Consider the following 22,308-nt stretch of genomic DNA (forward strand, 5'->3'; position numbering starts at 1 on the left):
AAAGGCTGGTGGATCTGCAGTCTGATTGGTGCTCTAGAGAATGGCCGTGGTATCACTCATCCTATGCAACTGTGGGAGCTTCTGTCCTTCTGTTCTTCATTCCATCCAGCCACAGCCTATCAAGGTGCAACTCACATGCAGAACAAACCTTCCCCTCCGTTCTCCAATCCACTTCCCACCCCCCCACGCTCTCAGGAAACCAGCATACCAAGGCGTTTCTCAACCCAGTCAAGTACACAGTACACCAACCACTGAAGTTGGTTTGGAACTACAGCTTCTTAAACGTTTTCCATTTGTGACTCTTTCCCAACAGTTTAACACAAGTCTGGGTAGGGAGGCATATAAAATATGTATGTGAATCACATATTTACTGACTTAAAAATCATAATTTTATTTTATGCTTTGTGACAGGGTCTCATGTAGCCCAAGCTTGTAGCCCAATCTTTGGACTCACTATCGGAGTATGGCCTTGAACTCCTGAAACCCCTACCTCCTCAGCCCAGGTGCTGGGATTACAGGGTATGTCCATCATGCCCAGCAACTAAAAATATATTGTAAAATAATTGTTTACAGTTTAAACATCTATTTCAGATGAAAATATATTGGCATACTAATGAAACAAATACATTGGCTTATTTTTAATTATTTACCTAAAATATTTAATTATTAAATCTTGGCAGAACATTCAGTACTACAAGTCAGGGAGAATTTTCAGTTGATTGATATTTTGATTTTATAATCATAAATGTTGAGAATGCCACCTCACAAAAATGGTACAACTCTAGCAGAAGTATGTTTAGGGTCACTTCAGAAATTTCTTGGACATTCCATCCTAATCCCTAGCCAAAATTCATTTAACAGTTTTTTAAGAACCCAAGTCAGCAACTCAAACAGCAATTTTAAAAATCAACCATTATAACACAATATAATCCAAGTTATACAAATTTGATACATGTTATGAAATGACAATAGGAAAACATTGAAAGTCTGTTTTATATAATTAAGTTGCTGTTTCCATAAGAGTAGAAAAGTTGTGTGGTTTTAAAAAGCCACAGGTGACAAGACACAATGGTCTTGAATCTGAGATGAGGTGTTTCAGGAATGATTTCATCAGCACCAGCTGATGTGACAACATGCATAGTGTCTGTGTGTGCTGTCTTCTGAACCAGGCTGCAGAGAAGCTGTGCAGTATGTGCTGTATGTTCTGAACCAGGCTGCAGAGAAGCTGTGCAGTGTGTGCTGTGTGTGCTGTGTGTTCTGAACCAGGCTGCAGTGAGGCTGTGCAGTGTGTGCAGTATGTTCTGAACCAGGCTGCAGTGAAGCTGTGCAGTGTGTGCTGTGTGTTCTGAATCAGGCTACAGTGAGGCTGTGCAGTGTGTGCTGTGTGTTCTGAACCAGGCTGCAGAGAAGCTGTGCAGTGTGTGCTGTGTATTCTGAACCAGGCTGCAGAGAAGCTGTGCAGTGTGTGCTGTGTGTTCTGAACCAGGCTACAGTGAGGCTGTGCAGTGTGTGCTGTGTGTTCTGAACCAGGCTGCAGTGAGGCTGTGCAGTGTGTGCTGTGTGTTCTGGGCCAGGCTGCAGTGAAGCTGTGCAGTGTGTGAAATATGTTCTGAACCAGGCTGCGGTGAAGCTGTACAATGTGTACAGTGTGTTCTGAACCAGGCTGCAGTGAGGCTGTGCAGTGTGTGCTGTGTGTTAGGGATCTGGCTGCAGTGAGGCTGTGCAGTGTGTGCTGTGTGTTCTGAACCAGGCTGCAGTGAGGCTGTGCAGTGTGTGCTGTGTGTTCTGAACCAGGCTGCAGTGAGGCTGTGCAGTATGTGCTGTGTGTTCTGAATCAGGCTGCAGGTGGAGCTGTGCAGTGTGTGCTGTGTGTTCTGGGCCAGGCTGCAGTGAGGCTGTGCAGTGTGTGCTGTGTGTTCTGAACCAGGCTACAGTGAGGCTGTGCAGTGTGTGCTGTGTGTTCTGAACCAGGCTGCAGTGAGGCTGTGCAGTGTGTGCTGTGTGTTCTGGGCCAGGCTGCAGTGAAGCTGTGCAGTGTGTGAAATATGTTCTGAACCAGGCTGCGGTGAAGCTGTACAATGTGTACAGTGTGTTCTGAACCAGGCTGCAGTGAGGCTGTGCAGTGTGTGCTGTGCATTCTGAACCAGGCTGCAGAGAAGCTGTGCAGTGTGTGCTGTGTGTTCTGAACCAGGCTACAGTGAGGCTGTGCAGTGTGTGCTGTGTGTTCTGAACCAGGCTGCAGTGAGGCTGTGCAGTGTGTGCTGTGTGTTCTGGGCCAGGCTGCAGTGAGGCTGTGCAGTGTGTGAAATATGTTCTGAACCAGGCTGCAGTGAAGCTGTACAATGTGTACAGTGTGTTCTGAACCAGGCTGCAGTGAGGCTGTGCAGTGTGTGCTGTGTGTTCTGAACCAGGCTGCAGTGAGGCTGTGCAGTGTGTGCTGTGTGTTAGGGATCTGGCTGCAGTGAGGCTGTGCAGTGTGTGCTGTGTGTTCTGAACCAGGCTGCAGTGAAGCTGTGCAGTGTGTGCTGTGTGTTCTGAACCAGGCTGCAGTGAGGCTGTGCAGTATGTGCTGTGTGTTCTGAATCAGGCTGCAGGTGGAGCTGTGCAGTGTGTGCTGTGTGTTCTGGGCCAGGCTGCAGTGAGGCTGTGCAGTGTGTGCTGTGTGTTCTGAACCAGGCTGCAGTGAAGCTGTGCAGTGTGTGCTGTGTGTTCTGAACCAGGCTGCAGTGAAGCAGTGATGCAACACAGGCTAGCACTGAGAAACACCACAGATTGATTCACTGTGCCATTTACATTTTAGTTAATTTTTAGTTGTTCAGAAACCCTTTAACTGTTGCTAATTTTTCAAAATGTCTATCTACATTCAGTTATGTAACCCGATCATGCTCATGACATGCAGTTTAAAGAGCTGAAACTTACAAATAAAGGTTTCTTTCCAGCAGTTCTGAAAATAAAAGATGAAGAAACTAGCAGACCCAGTACCACAAGTACCCACTCTTTGGTTTGCAGAGGGATGTCTTCTCACTGTATCTGCCAGAGAGTAGAGGAAGCACAGACCTGCATATCTCTTCTCATATAGGCCCTGATGCCATTTATGAAGGCCTTACCCAATGACCTTGTTGCCTTCCAAACCCCGAACCCTGATACCACTATCTTGAGGGTTGGGATTTTAATACAAGACTGGGTCAGAAGCACAAAAATACAGTTCAGACATGTCACCCCTGTCTAAGATGTGGATCCATCTGATATTTCAAGTGTAGGCTGTGTTTGCTATGTCCCTGTGCAAAGCACTTAGCCAGTGACTGCCATTTAGTCTTAGTGTGATTTGAAGGTAAATACTGCTTTCTTAAGTGTCTCAAGTGTGCTTAAAACAACTTTTATCATTTGAGTGCAGATCCCTCTTTATATGTTTTAAGTTGGTCTTATCAAACAACTCACCTTTCCTGAGACTGGTTTTCACCAGTTTCACCTTGGTGATGAATTAGTATTGGCTGCTCGGCCTTTGAAGCCACATGACTATGTCACTATGTTTTCTCAACAGAATTTCCCTTAAGCAGCATGAAATATCTATCATGTCTTCTCATGCACTTTGTCTTTAATCCCTATTTGTCAAATAAGAATATTAAATTCAGCTTTCTTTTGTTTTACACACATGACTCTCAAATGCCTCTATTTTCAATCACAGGATCACCTTGATTAAAATACACCGTTGGTTGATATCTGATAGTTTGATTTTGATTGGTGTTATGGCCCAATTTTGTCTAAGGGAAAAGTATTCAAGGCTACTTGTGGTTAGTGACTTTTAACTAATGGCTGCTTTCCTATATTTTGTCCTTTTGCCATACTCCCTTGAATGTTGGGAGAAAGAACCTTTCCCTGGAGGTTCAGTATTGGAGGTCTGTGGGCTGAAGTAACAAAGACAGATTAGCAGGAGCAAACAGATTCTTATTCATAGATGCATGAGCACACAGGAAAATGTGACTTTCCAAATAACCCAAGCTGAGCAGTGATTCAGCAAGGTGCAAGGGGAAGAAAAGGCTTCCATGGAAGAGCACGTGAGTTTACAGATGAGAGGAGGAGACAGAGTTGGTGATGTCTATTTATGCAGCTCCAAGTGACCTTCCCTGACTTCTTCACAGACACCAAAACTTCACTGGAAAGGGATCCAGAGAGCTTGCTCCCAAAGGCTTGTGCCTTCAGCCACAGAGGAGGCTTTGCAAAGGCTTTCTGTACCAGTTGAACGTCAGGTGGCTTTAGCTTAAAATCATCTTTAGGGCCAGGGCAAAGCTCAGTAGTAGAGCATGTGCTCAGACTAATCCATCACCAGCACCACCCAAAACAAAAACAACAATAACAACAACAAAATCAGTCTCCTTCAGTTACTTCTGTGGTCCAAGTAGATTGAGGTATTTATACTTCATTTTGCTCTTCCTGCATTTTTTTTTTTTTTTTGCTGTTCTTTCATTAACATATAATGGTCTGAAGAGCACAACACTGCCTCTGCTCTTCACACAGCTATTCCAGCACTCAACACAGATATTAACCTGTACATTTTTCACTTGCACATCTAACTAGGACCTGTCTATCATATAGAAATCAGAGAAGCTCATCTGTAAACTTCCACAGTTACCTATTATTCCTAATCTCTTGTTGACCTAAAGCTCTAAGTCAATATTTTCATTTAAATATATGTCAGGCATTTAGATTTAATTATGACTCAGTGGTCTCTTTGCTAACATCTGCTCATAGACAATGTGCTATGGTTTTGTGAATGAAAGTTTCTCAAAAGACCACCACACCTTTCAATGAATCTTCAGCAAGGCTGGTTAACCAATTAGAATTTCCATGACTGTGTAGAGTTTGAAATGTTCCAGATTCAGAGCCAAATTCTACTGGGCTATCTTCAGTCCTTTTAATGGCCATTTATTCCCCTCCTCTATAAATGAGCTAATACCTTATTAAACTAACATTATTAATCTAATATTACATCCATTGGAATGCATGAACAGACTCTTAGCTTCCAATCAACCAAGAAACTAGGAATGCTGTCAGGTTAGGCGGTGGTGGCACATGCCTTGAATCCCAGCACACGGGAGGCAGAGACAGGCAGATCTCTCTGGATTTGAGGCCAGCCTGGTCTACAGAGTGAGTTCCAAGAAAGGCGCCAAAGCTACAGAGAAATCCTGTCTTGAAAAACAAAAACAAACAAACAAAAAAGAATGGTGTCAGATAATGTCGGAGGCCTATGACAGAGTTTCCCTGGTCTGTGTTAACCCACCCATCTAGTATTCCACCAATATATGTAAAAAGTGCCTTGATTTATAAGTTTGCTCTGTCCTATGACTATAAAAACCTTATCAAACTGTTACTACATTGGAACATGAACTTTGGGGTAATCTAAACCTGTGTTTCCAGGCTATGGTCATTCATATCTGGCTCCAGAGCAAGTGATTGTATGATCTTTAAAGTAAAAGTTGTCTTTAGATATTTATCCTCTTCGAAACTCACATCAAAATTTAATTTAGTTCCCATTATAAAAATATTAGCAACAGAAAAAGGTGGGACTGACTGTGTGTGTTCGTGTGTGTGTGTGTGTGTGTGTGTGTGTGTGTGTGTGTGTGAGTGTGTGTGTATCCATATACATGTAGAGATCAGAAAACAACTCCAGTGTTGTTCCTTAGGTACCACCCACCATTTTGGAGAGACCAAGTCTCTCACTGACATAGAACTTGGAAAGTAGGCTAGGATGGCTTGCCAGAGCACTCCAGGGATCTTCCTGTCTCTGCTCCCCAGTGCTGAGATTACAAGCACATGCTACTACAAACAGACTTTCTTGTGGGTTTGGGAATTGAACACAGATCCTCATGTTTGTAAAGCAACAACTGTATCTACTGAGCTATCTCCCCAGCCTCCAGATTGGACTTTTAAGAGTTTAGGTTAATCCAGGCAGTGGTGGCACACGCCTTTAGTCCCAGCACTCGGAAGGCAGATCTTTTTGAGTTCGAGGCCAGCCTGGCCTACAGAGCGAGGTCCAGGAAAGGCGCAAAGCTACACAGAGAAACCTTGTCTCGAAAAAAAAAAAAAAAAAAAAAAAAAAAGAGTTTAGGTTAAGAGACCTCAATCCCCATGAAAGTATAAGTGCCACTCATGCAGAAGAGTAGACTCAACACTGGGAGTGTCTTATTGCCCCTTGAATACCTACCCTCCTCCTCTTCTTCTTTCTCTTCTTCCTCCTCCTCCTCTCCTTTCTCCTCATTCCCTCTTCCTTCTCCCTGTCTTGTACTCAGGAGTTTATTTCTATTCTCTTTAAGTTCTTTGTGTTCATGTAGTCTTTAAATTTCTTAAATTATTTGGTCATTTTATGATTATTCTTTTAAATTCAGTGTCCTGAGTTTCTTCCAAGTCATTCTCATTGGAGAACATTTTTATGGGGCTGGTGGGTTTAGGGGCCCATACTGACTTGGCCTTACACAGTGTTTGTGTTTTTGCAATGGAATGTAGGCATGTGGCCTTATTTTGTTGGTTAAGTGTTTAATGCAAGATTCTATCATGCCTCTGTTGAGTAAAGTGTGATTTTGTTTGTGTTGCTGCCCAAGTTTGATCATTTTCAAAGCAGGTACCAAGAGTTGGTAGGACAGTCTTTCAGCTACTCAGGGTTGATTTATGACTGGAGGGGTAAGGTAACATGATTCCAATTCAACAATAACCAAGACAGCATATAGGTCTTCTTGGTGTGTAAACTGTGCTACCTGCACTATGCCTGAGAATGTGAGGCTACTGAGAGGCAGCAGCACCTGGGGCACTCACAAGGCTGCACAACTACCCAAGCTGTTAACTAGAGCTAGCCCCAGAGATCGAGGACAGCACAGAAGGCCAGGATCTAGGAAATTCTCCAGGCTGGCCCAGTGAACAGGAAGGGCAACTCCACTTGCATCAGGCTTGGAGACTGGGGATGAAAAAGGGACATACATTCTACTCAGTAGCTTCTGAAAATTTATCCAAACAGACCACACCCTGGACACAACCTCAACAATAAAACTGAAAAGCAGTAACTCTGTGCACCCTATCTCACAACAATGCAGAAGACCATTAAAAATCAGCAGCAGAAGACTCTGCAGAAACAACATGAACTCATGAAGATTATTACTGAATGATGAATAAGTCAAAAAATGAGAAAGAAATTTAAAAAAGATCCTGGAACTAAATGAAAATGGAAACAATACAACAAAACCTTTGGGACACATTAAAAGCAGTCCCAGTGGGGAAAGTTCTACATTTAAGAACACACGTTAAAAACCAGAGAGAGAACAAATAATGACTTAGTGATATGACACAAGAATTTGGAAAAACAAAAACAAAACAATCCCAAATCAGGTTGTAGCTGGAGACCTTCTCTCCAGCTCCTGCCAAGCCCCGACAATCCTGCAACAGGTTGGAAAGAGTTTCCACCTAAAACCTGAGAAAATAGATTCTAAAACTAAGCTAAAAACAGCTATCTAGTTGTCTCTCTCAAGTTAACAGCAGCCTGCAGGTTTGAACTACACTATGGCGGGTTCGTGGCCTGCGTGTGGGCTTGACCTAAGCTATGTTACACAGAGGTGTCTCCAAGCTGCACACTATGCTGTGTGTTGGATATAGTTTTTGCTAGTTAAAATAAATAAATAAACAAACAAATAAATAAATAATAAAAATAAAAAGAGGTTTCTGGGCTACACACCGCTTTGATAAAAGCATAGACCCACTGTTTCTAAGAGCTGATGGTTCCCAGAACTGGTGGTAAATGCACCACCTTGGAAAGCTGAGGTGGGTGAAGCTAGCAGCCACAGCTCCACAGTTTCAGTCTTAGAATGCTGCAGTTTAAAGCAATAGGTTCACAAGACAGATTCAGATGGACTAGTTTACAATATGTGTAAAATATACGTAGGCTTGAAAGAGACAAAAAATGATATATACTGTTATATAAAGAAATGCATAGTTTTAAAAATAAAGTCTTTAAAGAGACAGTAAAATTAATATAAAAAATAAGCCATGTAAAGATAGATATCACACAGAGAATCTGGATTGTGTTATCTTTGGGATTTTTAACTGAAGAAAAACATTTGATTGTAAAAGCTGATGAGTTAAGCCAATATGTATATTTTAAAGATATCTTGACTTCAAAATTTGGATGTAAGGATATGTTGCTTTGGAAAGGAGGCTCTGCTTTTGTTTCCACAGAAAGCCAGAGGCTATGGATTTGTTCCAGATTAAGATACATCAGGTTTGACCAGCCAAGACCCCCTGAAAGGTCTCCAGTGACACCATGGCCCAGATGATCCAACATCCAGAATGGTTTCAAGGCAACTGGCTCAGACAATAAACCCTCACGGACTACTCCATGATCCTAAAATTTTCTGTGTGTCCCCATAAGATACAGCGCCCCCCTCCAGCAGGAAGTAGTAAGAGAAACTACGCCCAAATTCCCAAATACAGCAAGATGGCTTTGGAGATAGAATTGGCTCACTCCTTCTCTAAACCCAGGCATATTGCTAAAAAAAAAAAAAAAAAAAAAAAGATTAAGAGAGTCTTATGTCCCAAATCAGAAGAGCCCTCTGGTGTGGGACACAGAAAACCAATATTTTTATTTAAATCAGATTGATTATAAATACAATCTCTTTCTAAAGAAGAAAAGGGGATAGTTTAGATATGATAGGATAAAAAGGTAGATTAATGAACCTACTTTTAAAGAATAACAACTTGTTTAGAAATGTTTTACATTGCTATGGATTTTAGATTATTGATACAAGTTTAAACTTAATTTTGTTATATATATATTCTCATTTGAGGTATTATGTTTATGTAACTCATTTATATTGTAATGAATAATTAAGAAGTACAGATTAATAATTAGTCTTCTATGATAGTCAAACTTAAAGTCATGTTAAGTTTTCTAAATATACATAGATATAATTCAATTAGGTAAGTAATTTTCAAACACTTCAAAGATCTACAAAATATGGCATTTAAAATGTTTTAAAATTTTAAACTTTCTGGCCAGTGAGACATGTCTGCTCCTGGCAGCACCAATTTACTTCAGAGAGGAGGATGGGCATCAAAGACACTCCATATGGAGTTTATATTCTTCTTGCCAAAAATAGCCATTTTTTTGAAACTGTTCTTGCCTGGACTGCTTAAAAAAAATGTATCGACTGGACATGCAAGACCCATAGAAAGGTGACCACTGAACTTTGCTTGGCAAAATGGTCCTTCAGGTTCCTGCTTCACAGAGGAAACTACCAGATACTCTACAGGACACAAAGAAGTGACTAAGAGACTCTAGGTCTGTGGGCTGAAGACAGATGCGCCAACTTTACAAAGGAACATTAGGTGACTGTCCAGGCTGCCAGCTGTCTCTGTCTATTCTTGCAAGACTCCCAAAAGTTGCTTGCGTCTATATCCCATTTCTCAGGTAATATTATATCCTTCTGAGATCTTTGATGTAGTTGAAGCTAGATAGTTACAATTTTCCTTAGTTATGATAAAAGATAAGTTAGATATAAAACCTCAAACTCACAAATATAAGATACATAGAATATCTTCTTTAATTTTGCCAAATACAAATAGACTAGATATTGTAACTGTAACTCTTGCTTGTAAACTCTTGTTTTGTTATGTTTTTACAATGTGAAAGTTAAAACCTTCCTTTTTGAAAAAAAAAAAAAAAAGGGAAGTGCAGTGGATATCACTCTGTATAAATAAAATGTTTATTGGCCAATAGCCAGGCAGGAAGTATAGGTGGGACAAGCAGAGAAGAGAATTCTGGGAAGTGGAAGGCTGAGGTAGGGAGACGCTGTCAGCCACCACCATGAAAAGCGAGATGTAAGGTGCCACATGGCAACTTATAGATTAATTAAAATTGGTTAATTTAAGATATAAGAGCAGTTAGCAGGAAGCCTACCATGGCCATACAGTTTATAAAAAATATAAGTCTCTGTGTATTTACTTGAAAGGGTCTGAGCAGCTGCGGGACTGGTGGGTGAGAGAGATTTGTCCTGACCATGGACCAGGCAGGACCAGGAAAACTCCAGCTACATCAGGTAGACAGAAAGAAGTAAAAATCAGAGCAGAAATGAATGAAATAGAAACAAAGAAAACAATACAAAGTATCAACAAATCTAAGAGCCGGTTTCTTGAGAAGATAAACAAGATCAACAGACCTTTAGCACAGTTAAATAAATAAATAAATATATATATATATATATATATATGACTCAAATTAACAGAATCAGGGAAACACACAACAGACACCATATGCACTCAGAATGTTATAAGGTAACAATTTAAAAACCTATATCCCTTTAAAAAAAAAAACCTAAATAAATGGATGAATTTATAAATTCATCTCAACCACCAAAATTAATGAAGAAGAGATTACCAACATATACAGACCCATAACAGATAAGGGACTGAAACAGTAACAGAGTTTTCTGACAACACCCCCCCAAAAAACAACAAAAAACACCCAGATGGATTCACAGCAGAATCATACCAGAATTCCAAAGAAAGTCTACAACAAATAATTTTTAAATTACTCAAAAAAAAAAGGGGGGGGGAATTGAAGGAAAACTTCCAAACCCCTTTTATGAAGCCAGTATTTGGTATATATTTGGTATCTAATTAGGTAAAAATACAACAATAAAAAGGAAATGACAGCCTAATATCTATGATGAATACAGATGTAAAAATTACTGATAAAATACTTGCAAATCAAGTATATATTAAGAAGATCATCACTATGATCAAGTTGGCTTTACCCTAGGGATGCAGGTATGGTTCAACAGATATAAGTCAATAAATTTAATATGTCATATAAACACTTAAAGCAAAAATTACATAATCATCTCAACAGATAATGAAAAAAATCTTTGATATAATCCAGTATGGCTTCATGATAAAAGTCCAAGACTGGGAGGAACATATCTTAATATAATAAAAGGTACATTTGAAAAACCCACAGCCAACATCATTCTAACAGAAAAAAATAAAGCAAATCCCACTGAAATGTAGAATGAGACAGAAGGAGACTACCCTGACTCCTATCCAATATAGTGACCGAAGTCCTAGCTAGACTAATAAGACCATAGAAGAAAATTAAAGAGATAAAGATAGGAAAAGAGAAAGTTAAATTATCCCTACTGGGATATTAAATTATCCCCATAGGTGATATTAAAATCTTCTAGAAAATCATAATCAGGATATATTATGTGAGAAAATTCCATTTTTAATTAAAAAAAAAGAAAAGATGGAGAGATGCTTCAGCAGTTAAGAGCATTGGTTGTTCTTCCAGAGGACCCGGATTCAATTCCCAGCACCCACATGGCAGCTCACAACTGTCTATAACTCCAGTTCCAGGGGTTCTGACATCTTCACACCAATGCACATAAAATAAAGTTAAAGAAGTATTTTTAAAAAGTTTAAAAAAAAAAAACTTCTAGAAATGATCACCACTTTAAGCAAAGTATAAGATACAAAATCAGTATCTGTTCCAAATATGAATAATAAGCATGCTGAGAAAATGGAAATACTCCCACTCATAACAGACAGATAGATAGACACACAGACACACACACACACACACACACACACACACACACACACACAGGAAAAAGCCTAACCAAGGGAAAAGAACTTTATAAAACTCTGAGGAAAGACATGAGTAAGAAAGTAGAAGATGGAAAGACACCCCCCTCCCCGCTTATGTACAAATAGAATTCACACTGTGAAAACAATCATCCTATCAAAAGACATTTATAGATTCAGTGCAATGCCAATCAAAACTCTATCACAGAGATAGAAAAAAATCCTAAAATACATATTTTCATAGAAAGTGTGTATTACATTGAGGCATATTCCCTTGAGTCCTATGTGCTCTGGGACTTTTATCATAAAGACATCCTAAAATTCATAAGGAAACACACGGGACTTGGGATAGCCAAAGCAATCCCAGGCAGAAAGAATCACTGGAAGGATTACCCTATCAGATTTCAAGCTATATTTCAGAGCTATGGAAATACAAATAGTATGGTACTGACACAAAATCAGATTTGTAGTCCAATGGAACAAAATAGAAGACCCAAACATGAGTACACTTAGCTACAGCCATCTGGTATTTCATCTTGAACAAGCTGGATGTCTACACACAGAAGAATGAAGTTAGACACATATCTATCACCCTACATAAACACAACTCCAAATACATCAAAGACCTCAGTGTGAAACCTGACATGGCTGAAAGTGAAAGAAAACAGGCAGTATACTACATAATAGAGGTGTAGGAGAGGACTTCTAATTAGGACTCCATTTGCCTATAAATTCTGGCCAACAATTACCAAATAGAACCTCATAAAACTAAAAAAAAAAGTCCTTTACAGGTAAGGAAACAATTGAGGGAGTAAAGACGCTGCCTGAATATCATGAGAGAATCTTTGGATAATATCCAGAATATACAAAGAACTCAAAAGACAAAGCATCAAGGAAATAATTAACACATTCAAAAATGGGTTATGGAGCCGAACAGAGAGTTCTCAGCAGAAAAAATAAAAATGACTAAGAAATAACTTTGAAAGTGTTTAACATTGCTAGTAATCAGAGAAATGCAAATAAAACTACTCTAAGATTTCATCTCCCCAGTCAGAATGGCTAATGTTAAGAATTGTTTTCTTAACATTAACAGCAAATGCAGCCAAGGATGTAGGAAAGAGGGGACCCTCCTTTATTGTTGGTAGGAGTACAAATTGGTCCATACTACTGAAATCAGTGTGGACAAGTCTGAAAAGATGAAAAGTAGATCAGCCATATGACACAATTATACAAGTCCTTGGCATATCCAAAGGACTCAATATCCTACTCTAGAGATACCTGCTCAGCTACATCTGTGTCTCTCTGGTCACAATAGCTAATACAAAATATCTAAATGTGTAAAACACACCATGGGACATATCAGCTTGGACCCCTTCTGATCATGTAGCTAAGGTCCCAAGGTGGGGTAAGCCTGTTCCCTCTGAAGCCGCAACCCTCTGGTCCAAAGCTCTCTATTTTCTCCTTCCATGCGGGCAACTGATGCACAGATAGCTTATTGAGAGGCAGTGGGAATGTGTACAAACTCCCATAGCAGGGAATTTTGCTCAAACTCTCACAGAGTAATCAGAGCTTGTCACTCCAAGTTCCATCACAGGAAGGCTCCTAGTTCACCAGGGATTGGGTCAAAAATAAGGTAGGCATCAGATACTGAGCAAGACTCATTATGAAGTGACAGTTGTGGAAATCCCACAGCAGCTCAGGACAGACTAGAGCCCCTTCTCCAGACAGAGAAGAACGCTGAACACAGTGCAGGCAGTGGCAGTGTGGAAACGTCACAGCAGCTCAGGAAGAGAGAAACAGTCCCTTCCTAGAATGAGAAGAAGGCTGAGGCAGAGACTGCCCAGAGGTGTTAGAGTACAGACAGCTCAGAGGGAGGAGACAGCACACATTACTCTTTTTACATTCAATTTTGACTTGATACATCAAAACCATACACATTATATATAATGTTTAAATCAAAGTATGCATTGTTATCATCTCATTTTTTTTTACTTTGTAATCTTTTCTTCCAACTTTCTTGAAATGCACAGCCCCCTGCTATAGTTTGGATATCACTATCACCCCCAAATTCCATTAATTAAAGTCTTCATGATATTAATGGGAAGAGGCGGACATTTTTAAAATGCGGGTCCTATGGGAAGGTTTTAGATACTATGACCTGCCCTTAAGGAGGACTGTGGGACCCCAGTGTGTCTGTGTTCTTCTTTATGTTTTCACCATGATGTATGCCATCATGGGTTCAATGGAGTGAGGTCAATTGATCACAGATTAAAACCTCCAAACCCACGAGCCACAATAAACCTGTCTTCTTTTTATGTTGTGTGGATATGTATAGCGGTGTGAATGAGAATAGCCCCCCTAGGCTCATATGTGTGAATGCTTGGTCCCCAGCTGATGGGACTGTTTGGGAAGGATTAGGAGGTGTGGCCCTGTTGGAGGAGGAAGTATGTTACTGGTGGCTGACCACCAGTAGTTCATAAAAGCAACCATTCCCAGTTAGCTTTCTCTTTCTACTGTGTGGTTGTGTCTCAAGACGTGAATTCTCAGCTACTGCTCCAGTGCCAGGCCTGCCTGTCTGCTGTCATGCTCCCTGCCATGATGGTCATGGAGGCAAACCCCCAAATAAACTTTTTCTTCTGTAAGTTGCCTTGGTCATAGTGTCTTATCACAGCAATAGAAAAATAACTAAGGCAATTTGTTATAATGACAAAAAAGTAAGGAAACAGATATATTATTATAATCAATACTCACCCTACTATGCAACTTAATTCATACAAATTTGAAACCTAGGAGCTCTAAAAGTACATGCACTTACAGGCAGGACCAGGGATACAAACAGTAATAAACTAGATGGTACACTATCAAAGAGCTAGCTGTGTGACTCTAGGAAATGCGCCAAGCATCTCTGCCCACCAATGACCTCCCTTGAGGAGCATGCCAACTTCATAGTCTAGGAAGAAAAAATACCCTGGCATCAAGCAAGTGCCCAGTACACTGGACTTGGCTCCAGTGTGTGGAAGTAACAAGTCAAGACAGTTAACCTGAGCTCAGCTGACACCACAGGAACTTTTGCAGAGGGTGCAAAATGGAGCAGGCAGTGCTAAAAGTCAGCGACTCTGGCGCACACAGCACCTTCCAGGCAGTCTACATTAGCTGGGGTCACAGCGGCAGGCAGCAATGCCACTGACATACCTTCTTTTTCTCCAAGTTACTGAGAAGCCAGAGAAGCCACACGGCTCACTGCCACAAACAAGGTGTATACAGTGCAGAACACAGAGTAACATCTGGACAAGGTCGCCTGATGGCTACCAGTTGGGAGCAAGATAGAAGGAAACTATGAAAAAGCACTTCTAAATTATTCAGAGCAAAGGAGAAATGGAACAGAAATTCTATGAAAAAGATCAGCCTCTCCCATTCCACTCACACAGTCAGGACCCTGACCCACATCCACACACCAGACAGAATCCATCCACTTTCCCACGGACTACACTCATTTACTTTGCTATCAATGTTCCTCCTTCTCCATCCTAACTCTCTCTCTAGTTGTTGACCTTATCTTACCATCCAATTCTGTTGACCACATAGGTCCCTTCTATTCCTAGAATGGATCCAGGGACATGTTCTTGTCTCAGGGCCATAAAAATAGATAAAAAGATTAAATGACAAATATAAATGGGACATTTGTCAAAGATGACATTTAAGTCATTCATTGACAAGGTAACAGCAAGGTATTAAAAACAATTCTGATGTGTATCCAGAAAGGAGACTTGGGCACAGTCATCCAGGAAAGCTCACTTGACCAGAGAGAAATTCACCCAGAAGACAGAATCCATCTGCTTTCCCATGGACTACACTCATTGACTTAGCTATCTGTTTTCCAGAACTTCCAGAGTTGATAGTATTCAGACAGCAACATGCATAGTCTACTACAGAAGCAGACAGCCAGCTGGTGCAGGGAACACACCAAGCCAAGCTGTCAGTGGACCCTGGGTGTCTCGGCATCTCTCACAAGCACTCTGGACAGCCCTTTTTTCTACTGCTCTTTCCCCTCCCTGGCACCATAGAACCCGCTGTTCGTTAAAACTCTCTACCCTGCCTCTGACTCTAGTCCAACTGTCTCTGTCCCTGCTCTTTTTCTGGGAGTACCTACAATCCATCACATGCTCTCCACTGTTCTCTATGGGACAGGGCCATGATCTGGTCTGACAAGGCTGCATCTTCGGTTCATCACACAATGTGTAGTGGTAGTGTGGGGTCTTCACTCAGTATTGGTTGAACGTGTCAACAAATGAAAAACAAACATTATCAGCAGCCAGGGGAAGCTATGATGGGCCTTTTGGAGTCTGGAGATGCTAACATAGATGGCTAGCTCCCTTCACTTCTGTAAAATACACCATTGCTTTCCATTTCACATGGTTTAAAAAGAGCACCCCCATGAGATGGGAATATTTGAAAAGGCAGATACTCCAGCAACGTAATGTTAACTCCTCCTCAAAAGTCACAGTGGCAAAACTGTTCTTTGGGAGATTTCTGCTGCATCTTAGAACTGTCCTGGTAACTTCTGAGACATGCCCTCGAGCCTACCAGGGCTCAGTCCTGACTGGAGGGCTTTGTGCACTAAAGGGCCAACCTCAGTTCTATTTCCAAATACCATGATTTAAGAAGTGTTAATTCGCATAACACTAAGTGGTAACTCCCTGAGATCCCATTTTACTTATGAACCTGTGTGGAATGTCTGTGAACACACTCTAACCCATGGTGGAACAGGAACCATGCACTAAGACGTAGACCTAGGTTTTCAGTTCGCTCTCTCCTTCCCTTCTTTTTGCCTGCCTGAGAACACCCAGCCTATCACACATCCTAAGAAGCCTCCTTACCACACACAATGCTTCACTCTGCTGCTGTCAAGCCCACTGGAGGCCAAATTTGGGTCTAGAGCCATGTTGGACCTTGAGGGTAGAGTTGGGAAAACAACATTGACAAGGTCCTGACAGCTGCCTCTCCAAAGGCTTTCCAGTCCATGTACAGGGCAAGCTAGCTTTGTACAGACCTCAGCCCCAGCTTCCCCAGGACGATGCGAGATGGCCACACAGCACTTCCTAGTGAGCATGGCCCAGCTGCCACAGTGCTGTTTGCTTTTCACATCCTTTCTTATCACACTCCCCCTCCAGCCCAGGACTTCTTGGTATCACTCCCCAAATAAACCACATGCACTGACATTCCAATCTTCAGTTCATTTTAGAAGAATCTCAGACTCTCCACAGGGGAAAACATTTTGTTCCAATGGTGTGTCATTCGTTAGCTCCATCAGGAGCCTTAACAGGTTGGAGCACACAGACATGTCCACAGGTTTGCCATCAACCAAGGGGTCACAGGGACATGGAAAGAAAGATTCTTGCTGACAGATATGCAAACATAGCTCCACACAATCTATGAAAGAGATGTCTGACCACCAGTGCTGTCCTCAAAATCAGAGCTGACAAACACATCTTTCAATATATTCATTAAATGTTTCTCATTACCACAAAAATTTTCTCTTACTAGGCAATTAAAAAAGATTCCCAGGGAGGCTAAGGCAGTTGTTTGCTGTTGCATGGGGCAGGGGCCACCTGTAAGTCACAATACAGAATTCTTTTTTGCAAGATGACTTATTGACACCAGAAAGGCATTTAACTCTATCCAAAAAAAGGGGGAACTGTGACAAGCCATCTATAATTGCCACTCATTTTGAGCTAGATTGTGTTCAGAAAAATCCTTGAACCGACGGCTCCAAACAAAGCAGAATAAAGTAATAGAGAAATGATTGGAACCAGCATCAGGCAGAGACCTTATTAATGCCCATCCTCTCCTCAAAGCAGTCCAACTGGCTGGCAGCACATCACTGGTTCCCATCCATCAAGAAAACGCATCAGCCCATTCTAGAAATGGTACAGACATATTTACTTTGCAGCAACCCAGCCTCTTAAAGCACAGAAACATGATCTCAAAACCATACTGTTATACACCTGGACTCTGACACCAAAACGGAAACAAAAATTAGCCATGGTTGTGAGGCATCTCCAGATGCACCTATGCTAGCTCAAAGAATGATGGCATTTTAACCTCTTTCTTTGGGAACAGCCCCTACACCTTCATCCATGCATGGAGTCTATGGGCCCAACATAATATTCTTAGTGCCTGAAACAGACAGAAAGTATTAAGCTTACCTCTCTCAAAATCTCTCATTATAAAATACCAAAGGTCAAGGTTTTACTGGAGACAAGCCTGTGCTTGCCATCTCTGGTGTTGATTTTTCGACTCTCTCAATTTTTTTTCTGGGTTGCTAATGTGATTTCTTCCCTTTATTTCTCTTTTGCTCTTCCTTTTTATAGTGTATATATCATGTATGTATTGGGGGTGACACATGCCACATTACACATGTGAAGATAAAAGGTAATTTCTGAAGAACGGTCAAGGGAAATGAAGTCAGTCCACTTCTCTTGGGCATGCAGGAAAGGAAGGCAGATGGTGAACTTGGGAGAAGAGCTATCACACACCAAAAAAATGAAAATGGGTAAAACTCAGAAAGTTTTACTGAAGATCTGGTGTCAAAAGGACAGGAAGAGGCTGAGTTGGTTTGCTCTGAGCAGTGGAATGGAGTTAGGGGCTGTTCTGGAACTTCTCTGTTCAGCCCCCACTTCTTAGAGTACTCCCACCATCAAGCTGGGACGCCTAGACTCGTGATCAAGGCCAGAGGAATAAAGCCAAGGTGACAGGGTCTTCAGCCCAGGCTCAGTCCAGAGCCATGGCTGTTATCCCTGCCAGCTACCCAGGCTAAGTGCCCTTCATCCCCAGTGACCACAGTCTGCCAATGTCACATGGAGCAGACATCGAAGCTGATGAGTCTGGTCAGGCCCAAGTATCACAAAGAATCACAGAGTTAAGATTCTCAGATTTGTCAAGCCAGTTGGTTTGAGGTCATTCGTTTTGCAGCGCTAGGTAAATGACACAAGTCTATGGCTGGCTTAAACACAAGTCTCTGTAATCTGTGCATCTTACATTCTGCTAGAATAAAAGCCAGAGAGCTAGCAGCTGATTCATCAGGGAACGTGTACGTCCCACTGCGGGAGTTACTTTTGTGTTGCAGTGACCAAAAGACCTGAGAGAAACAACTTAAGGAAGGAGCTATTTCTTTCAGCTCACAGTCTCGGACAGTTCAGTTCCTGGCTGTTTGGTAGAGGGCAGTTGTTCATGTTATAGGAGATGAGTAAGCAAAGACACTAGACAGGAAGTGACAAGAGTTGCCATACCCTGAAGGACCCCCTCCCAGTGACATACTTCTTCCAGTTAGGCTCACTTCTCAAAGTCTCCAGAATTTTCCCTAACAGTACCACCAGCTGCAGAACAAGCTTTCAACATATGAGTCTGTGTTAGGCATTTCATATTTAAACAATATTAACTGCTTAGAAAACCTAAAGCAGAAATTGTGGTGGCCCCTCTGAACTCCATGAGGGACACTGATGATATGATCAACAGTCATATGGAGAAAAGAACAGGGAAGCTTCTAAAGTGTGTTATCCAAGCAGAATTCTAGACTATGGTTTGTGTTCTGAAGGGGACACTTTCCTAGAGCCTGGCGCCATATGTCAGGTGGAAGCTGGTCTATCTGTGCTCCTTGAAATTAATTCTATAGACTAATTAGTAACTCTACATTAGCCAGAAGATTGGGATCACCAAACACGTCATGATTTAGAGTTAACAGTCTTATACATGGCCATAAAACCATCTCTCATTGCCCCATTACTGAAATTCTACTACATTAAAAAGCATACTCATACTTTCAGATAAAACTCATCAGAACTACAAAACAGTTTTAATTGATACATAACATCCTCCTCCTCCCACTTATAAACACACAACTGCCACTGAATATTGGTACTGAATATCCTCCCTTTGCAGAAGGCCCCACTAGGGATGCTGCATGCATTACAGAAATTTCCTTATAAACTCTCAATTGTTTTTCCACACATTTTTACCTTGAAATTCTAAACTCTAGTACCTGGAAATGTGACTGTATTTAGAGACAGGCCCAGAAAAGCACCAACTAAAGAGTAAGATGTGGTGCTGCATGCTTGTAATCCCAGCATTTAAAAAGTGGTAGCAGAAGGTTACATGTTCTAGGACAGTCTTCGCTATACAGCAAGAACCACCCCCCCACCCACCCCCCCACACACACACAAGAAGTCAAGCCTGGCTACACTTTCTGCTCAGTCATTTATCCTCTAGAACCATTAGCACACAAATGTCTGCTGATTAAGCAGTGGCCTTAAAAGATGGTGCTGTTCCACAACAGACCTGGAATATCAGTGCAGTGTCCAGGAAATGGATGACCTGACCCTCAGCTGCTTTTCCCACTCAATAAAGGACCACTCATTCTGACCTTGGACATCCCACAAGTCAGTTATCTGAACCTTAAGAAGCAGACAGTGGCACAAAAGAGGAGGTGTTTTTTTTTCTAGAGGCACATTCTGTCATTCAAGGGAAAGGCAGAAAGCAATGAAATTTGTGAATACAAGATACTGAACCTGGATGTCCAGGCTCCTTGGAGTAGCAAATACAAGTGGAACATATCAGCTGCCCAGGCAGTTCTCTGAGGGATCACTGAGCAGTGGTGGACAGTCACAGTGTCCTGAGTCAGGATTACCTGGGTTCCTCTCTTTACCCAGACAGAGGCAAACGTGCAAGATCTTTAGGATCCTTCCCCTTTGCATGACATCATACTGGCTATCCTATTTAGAATAGAGACATTCAAAGTTCTCATACTGAGCCACACAGCTGTGACAAGGAATTTCACTGCTCCTAAAACTTGTTTTTTAATTTTTTAAAATTCTATAATTTAATTTAATTTTACATATCAGCCACGGATTCTCCTGTGCTCCTAAAACTTAAGCCTGCCTAGAAACTTGCTTTTGGTCATCTGGTTTGCAAATCACATTGCCTTGAATTACAAATGAATCTTTTAATTTTTTTGCCTACAAGATAAAAACATGACTGCCATCAATATCACTGTACTTTTCCTCAGCCTGTGCGCATGCTTCTGTGAGAAGCATGCTCTGCAGGAACTCATTCAAAGTGCAACAGATACCTAGTGCACAATGGGGAACAAGTCAGATGAGAACCTAGGTCTCAACTGTAGTCTGCAGTGCACATGCTGTTTGGCACCTTCTGCTATAGATTGTAATGGCTGTCATTCAGATACAAAGGTACTGCTTGGATGGGCACCTCTGGCAGCAGGTGGGACAACCTGAATTTACATGAAAATACAGCAAATACCAGCAGAGGGACAGAGCAACCTCCCAGAGACCTGCCCACTTGGAAAGTCTCACAAGGAGCAATGGCTCCAAATTAAAGATAACACAGCCAGCTTTTCTGTAAAATACTCAAATATGCTTTATTGCTCCATGCATGCAAGGGAAGATCATTTCCCATCTGTCAGATGCGCTTACCTGTTATAGAGAAGAATGTCTGGTTTCCAAATCTGGCCATCTGGGAAACGAACATTCTTCACTCCCGGGTACTCAGACATGTTCCACTGCAAATAGTGATCTGTCCAAGACTGACAAAGATGGAGCATTAGCAGTATGCTGTCCCTGGCTTACTTCTATTTCTCGTGAGAAATTACTAGGAAAGTTCAAGGCCAAAAGTTCAGACATTATTCTACAACTGAGCTGTAATCCATAAAGTGTAAGGAAACGGAGAATTAAATAATCCCTTCTAAAATGATCTAGAATCGCATAAAAATCGCATTTGGGGACCTGCTGTCACCATGACCACATTCAGATGGTGGCAGTAAAGCTAATTCCAACTCACTGCACACCCCTAGGCTTAGACTTCTCCTCCTTCAGTAGACGGGTTGCTTCTAGCCAAATGAACAATGGTTCTGCTTTCAAAGTTTTCCCTGAAAGGGCATTTTGAAAAAAATAAATAAATTCACTTATTCCAACTGGAAACAAAACCAAGCTATAGAAAAGTTGGTCATTTGTTTCCATAAAAGCAGAACCACTCAGAACTTCTCAGGGCACACTTAAACATGATTTCTGACTTTGTCTTATGGACAGTTCTTTATTAATTAAATTATTTATCTTACATCTCAACTGTAGCCTCTCCTCCCACTCCCACACCCCTCCTCCCCTCCTCTCTCCCCAACCCACCCCTCCTCTGTGATCACTCAGAAAGGGGCAGGCCTCCCATGGGCTTCAGCAAAGCATGGCATATCAAGCTCCATAAGACCAAGCACTTTACCCTGTATTCAGTCAGACTGGGCAAGACAATTCAGCATTCGGAATAGATTCCAAAGAGCCAGTCAAAGCACCAGGGACAGCCCCTGCTCCCACATATAGACCAAGCAAAACAACTGTCACATATATGCGAGGGCCTAGGTCGGTCCCATGCAGGTTCCCTTGTTGGTTTAGATAGAGTTCCCATGAGCCAAGCGAGTGGTTTCTGTGGGTTTTCCTGCAATGTTCCTGATGCCCCTGCTTCCTACAATCCCTCCTTCCTCTCCTCAGAGGACTTCCCAAGTACAGCCCAATGTTTGGCAGCGGGTCTCTGAATCTGCCTTCATCAGTCACTAGGATGAAGTCTCTCTGATGACACCCAGGATAGTCACCAATCTGATCACAAGGGATGGCTAGCTCAAGCTAAGCATCC

At 41.6% G+C, this 22,308-nt stretch overlaps 1 protein-coding gene across 2 annotated transcripts in view; it reads right to left on the reverse strand.

Moving 5' to 3' along the window:
• Positions 1-22,308, reverse strand: part of Chrna7 (cholinergic receptor nicotinic alpha 7 subunit) — a 123,974-nt gene that overhangs the window by 38,036 nt on the left and 63,630 nt on the right. For both annotated transcript variants that reach the window (XM_036202011.1, XM_036201995.1), the window contains one exon: positions 21,105-21,214. In XM_036202011.1, coding sequence (XP_036057904.1) covers positions 21,105-21,214 — 110 coding nt within the window. The remainder of the gene's footprint in view (positions 1-21,104; positions 21,215-22,308) is intronic.

The sequence above is a fragment of the Onychomys torridus genome, chromosome 1 (assembly GCF_903995425.1).
Source record: "Onychomys torridus chromosome 1, mOncTor1.1, whole genome shotgun sequence".
Classification (NCBI taxonomy): domain Eukaryota; kingdom Metazoa; phylum Chordata; class Mammalia; order Rodentia; family Cricetidae; genus Onychomys; species Onychomys torridus.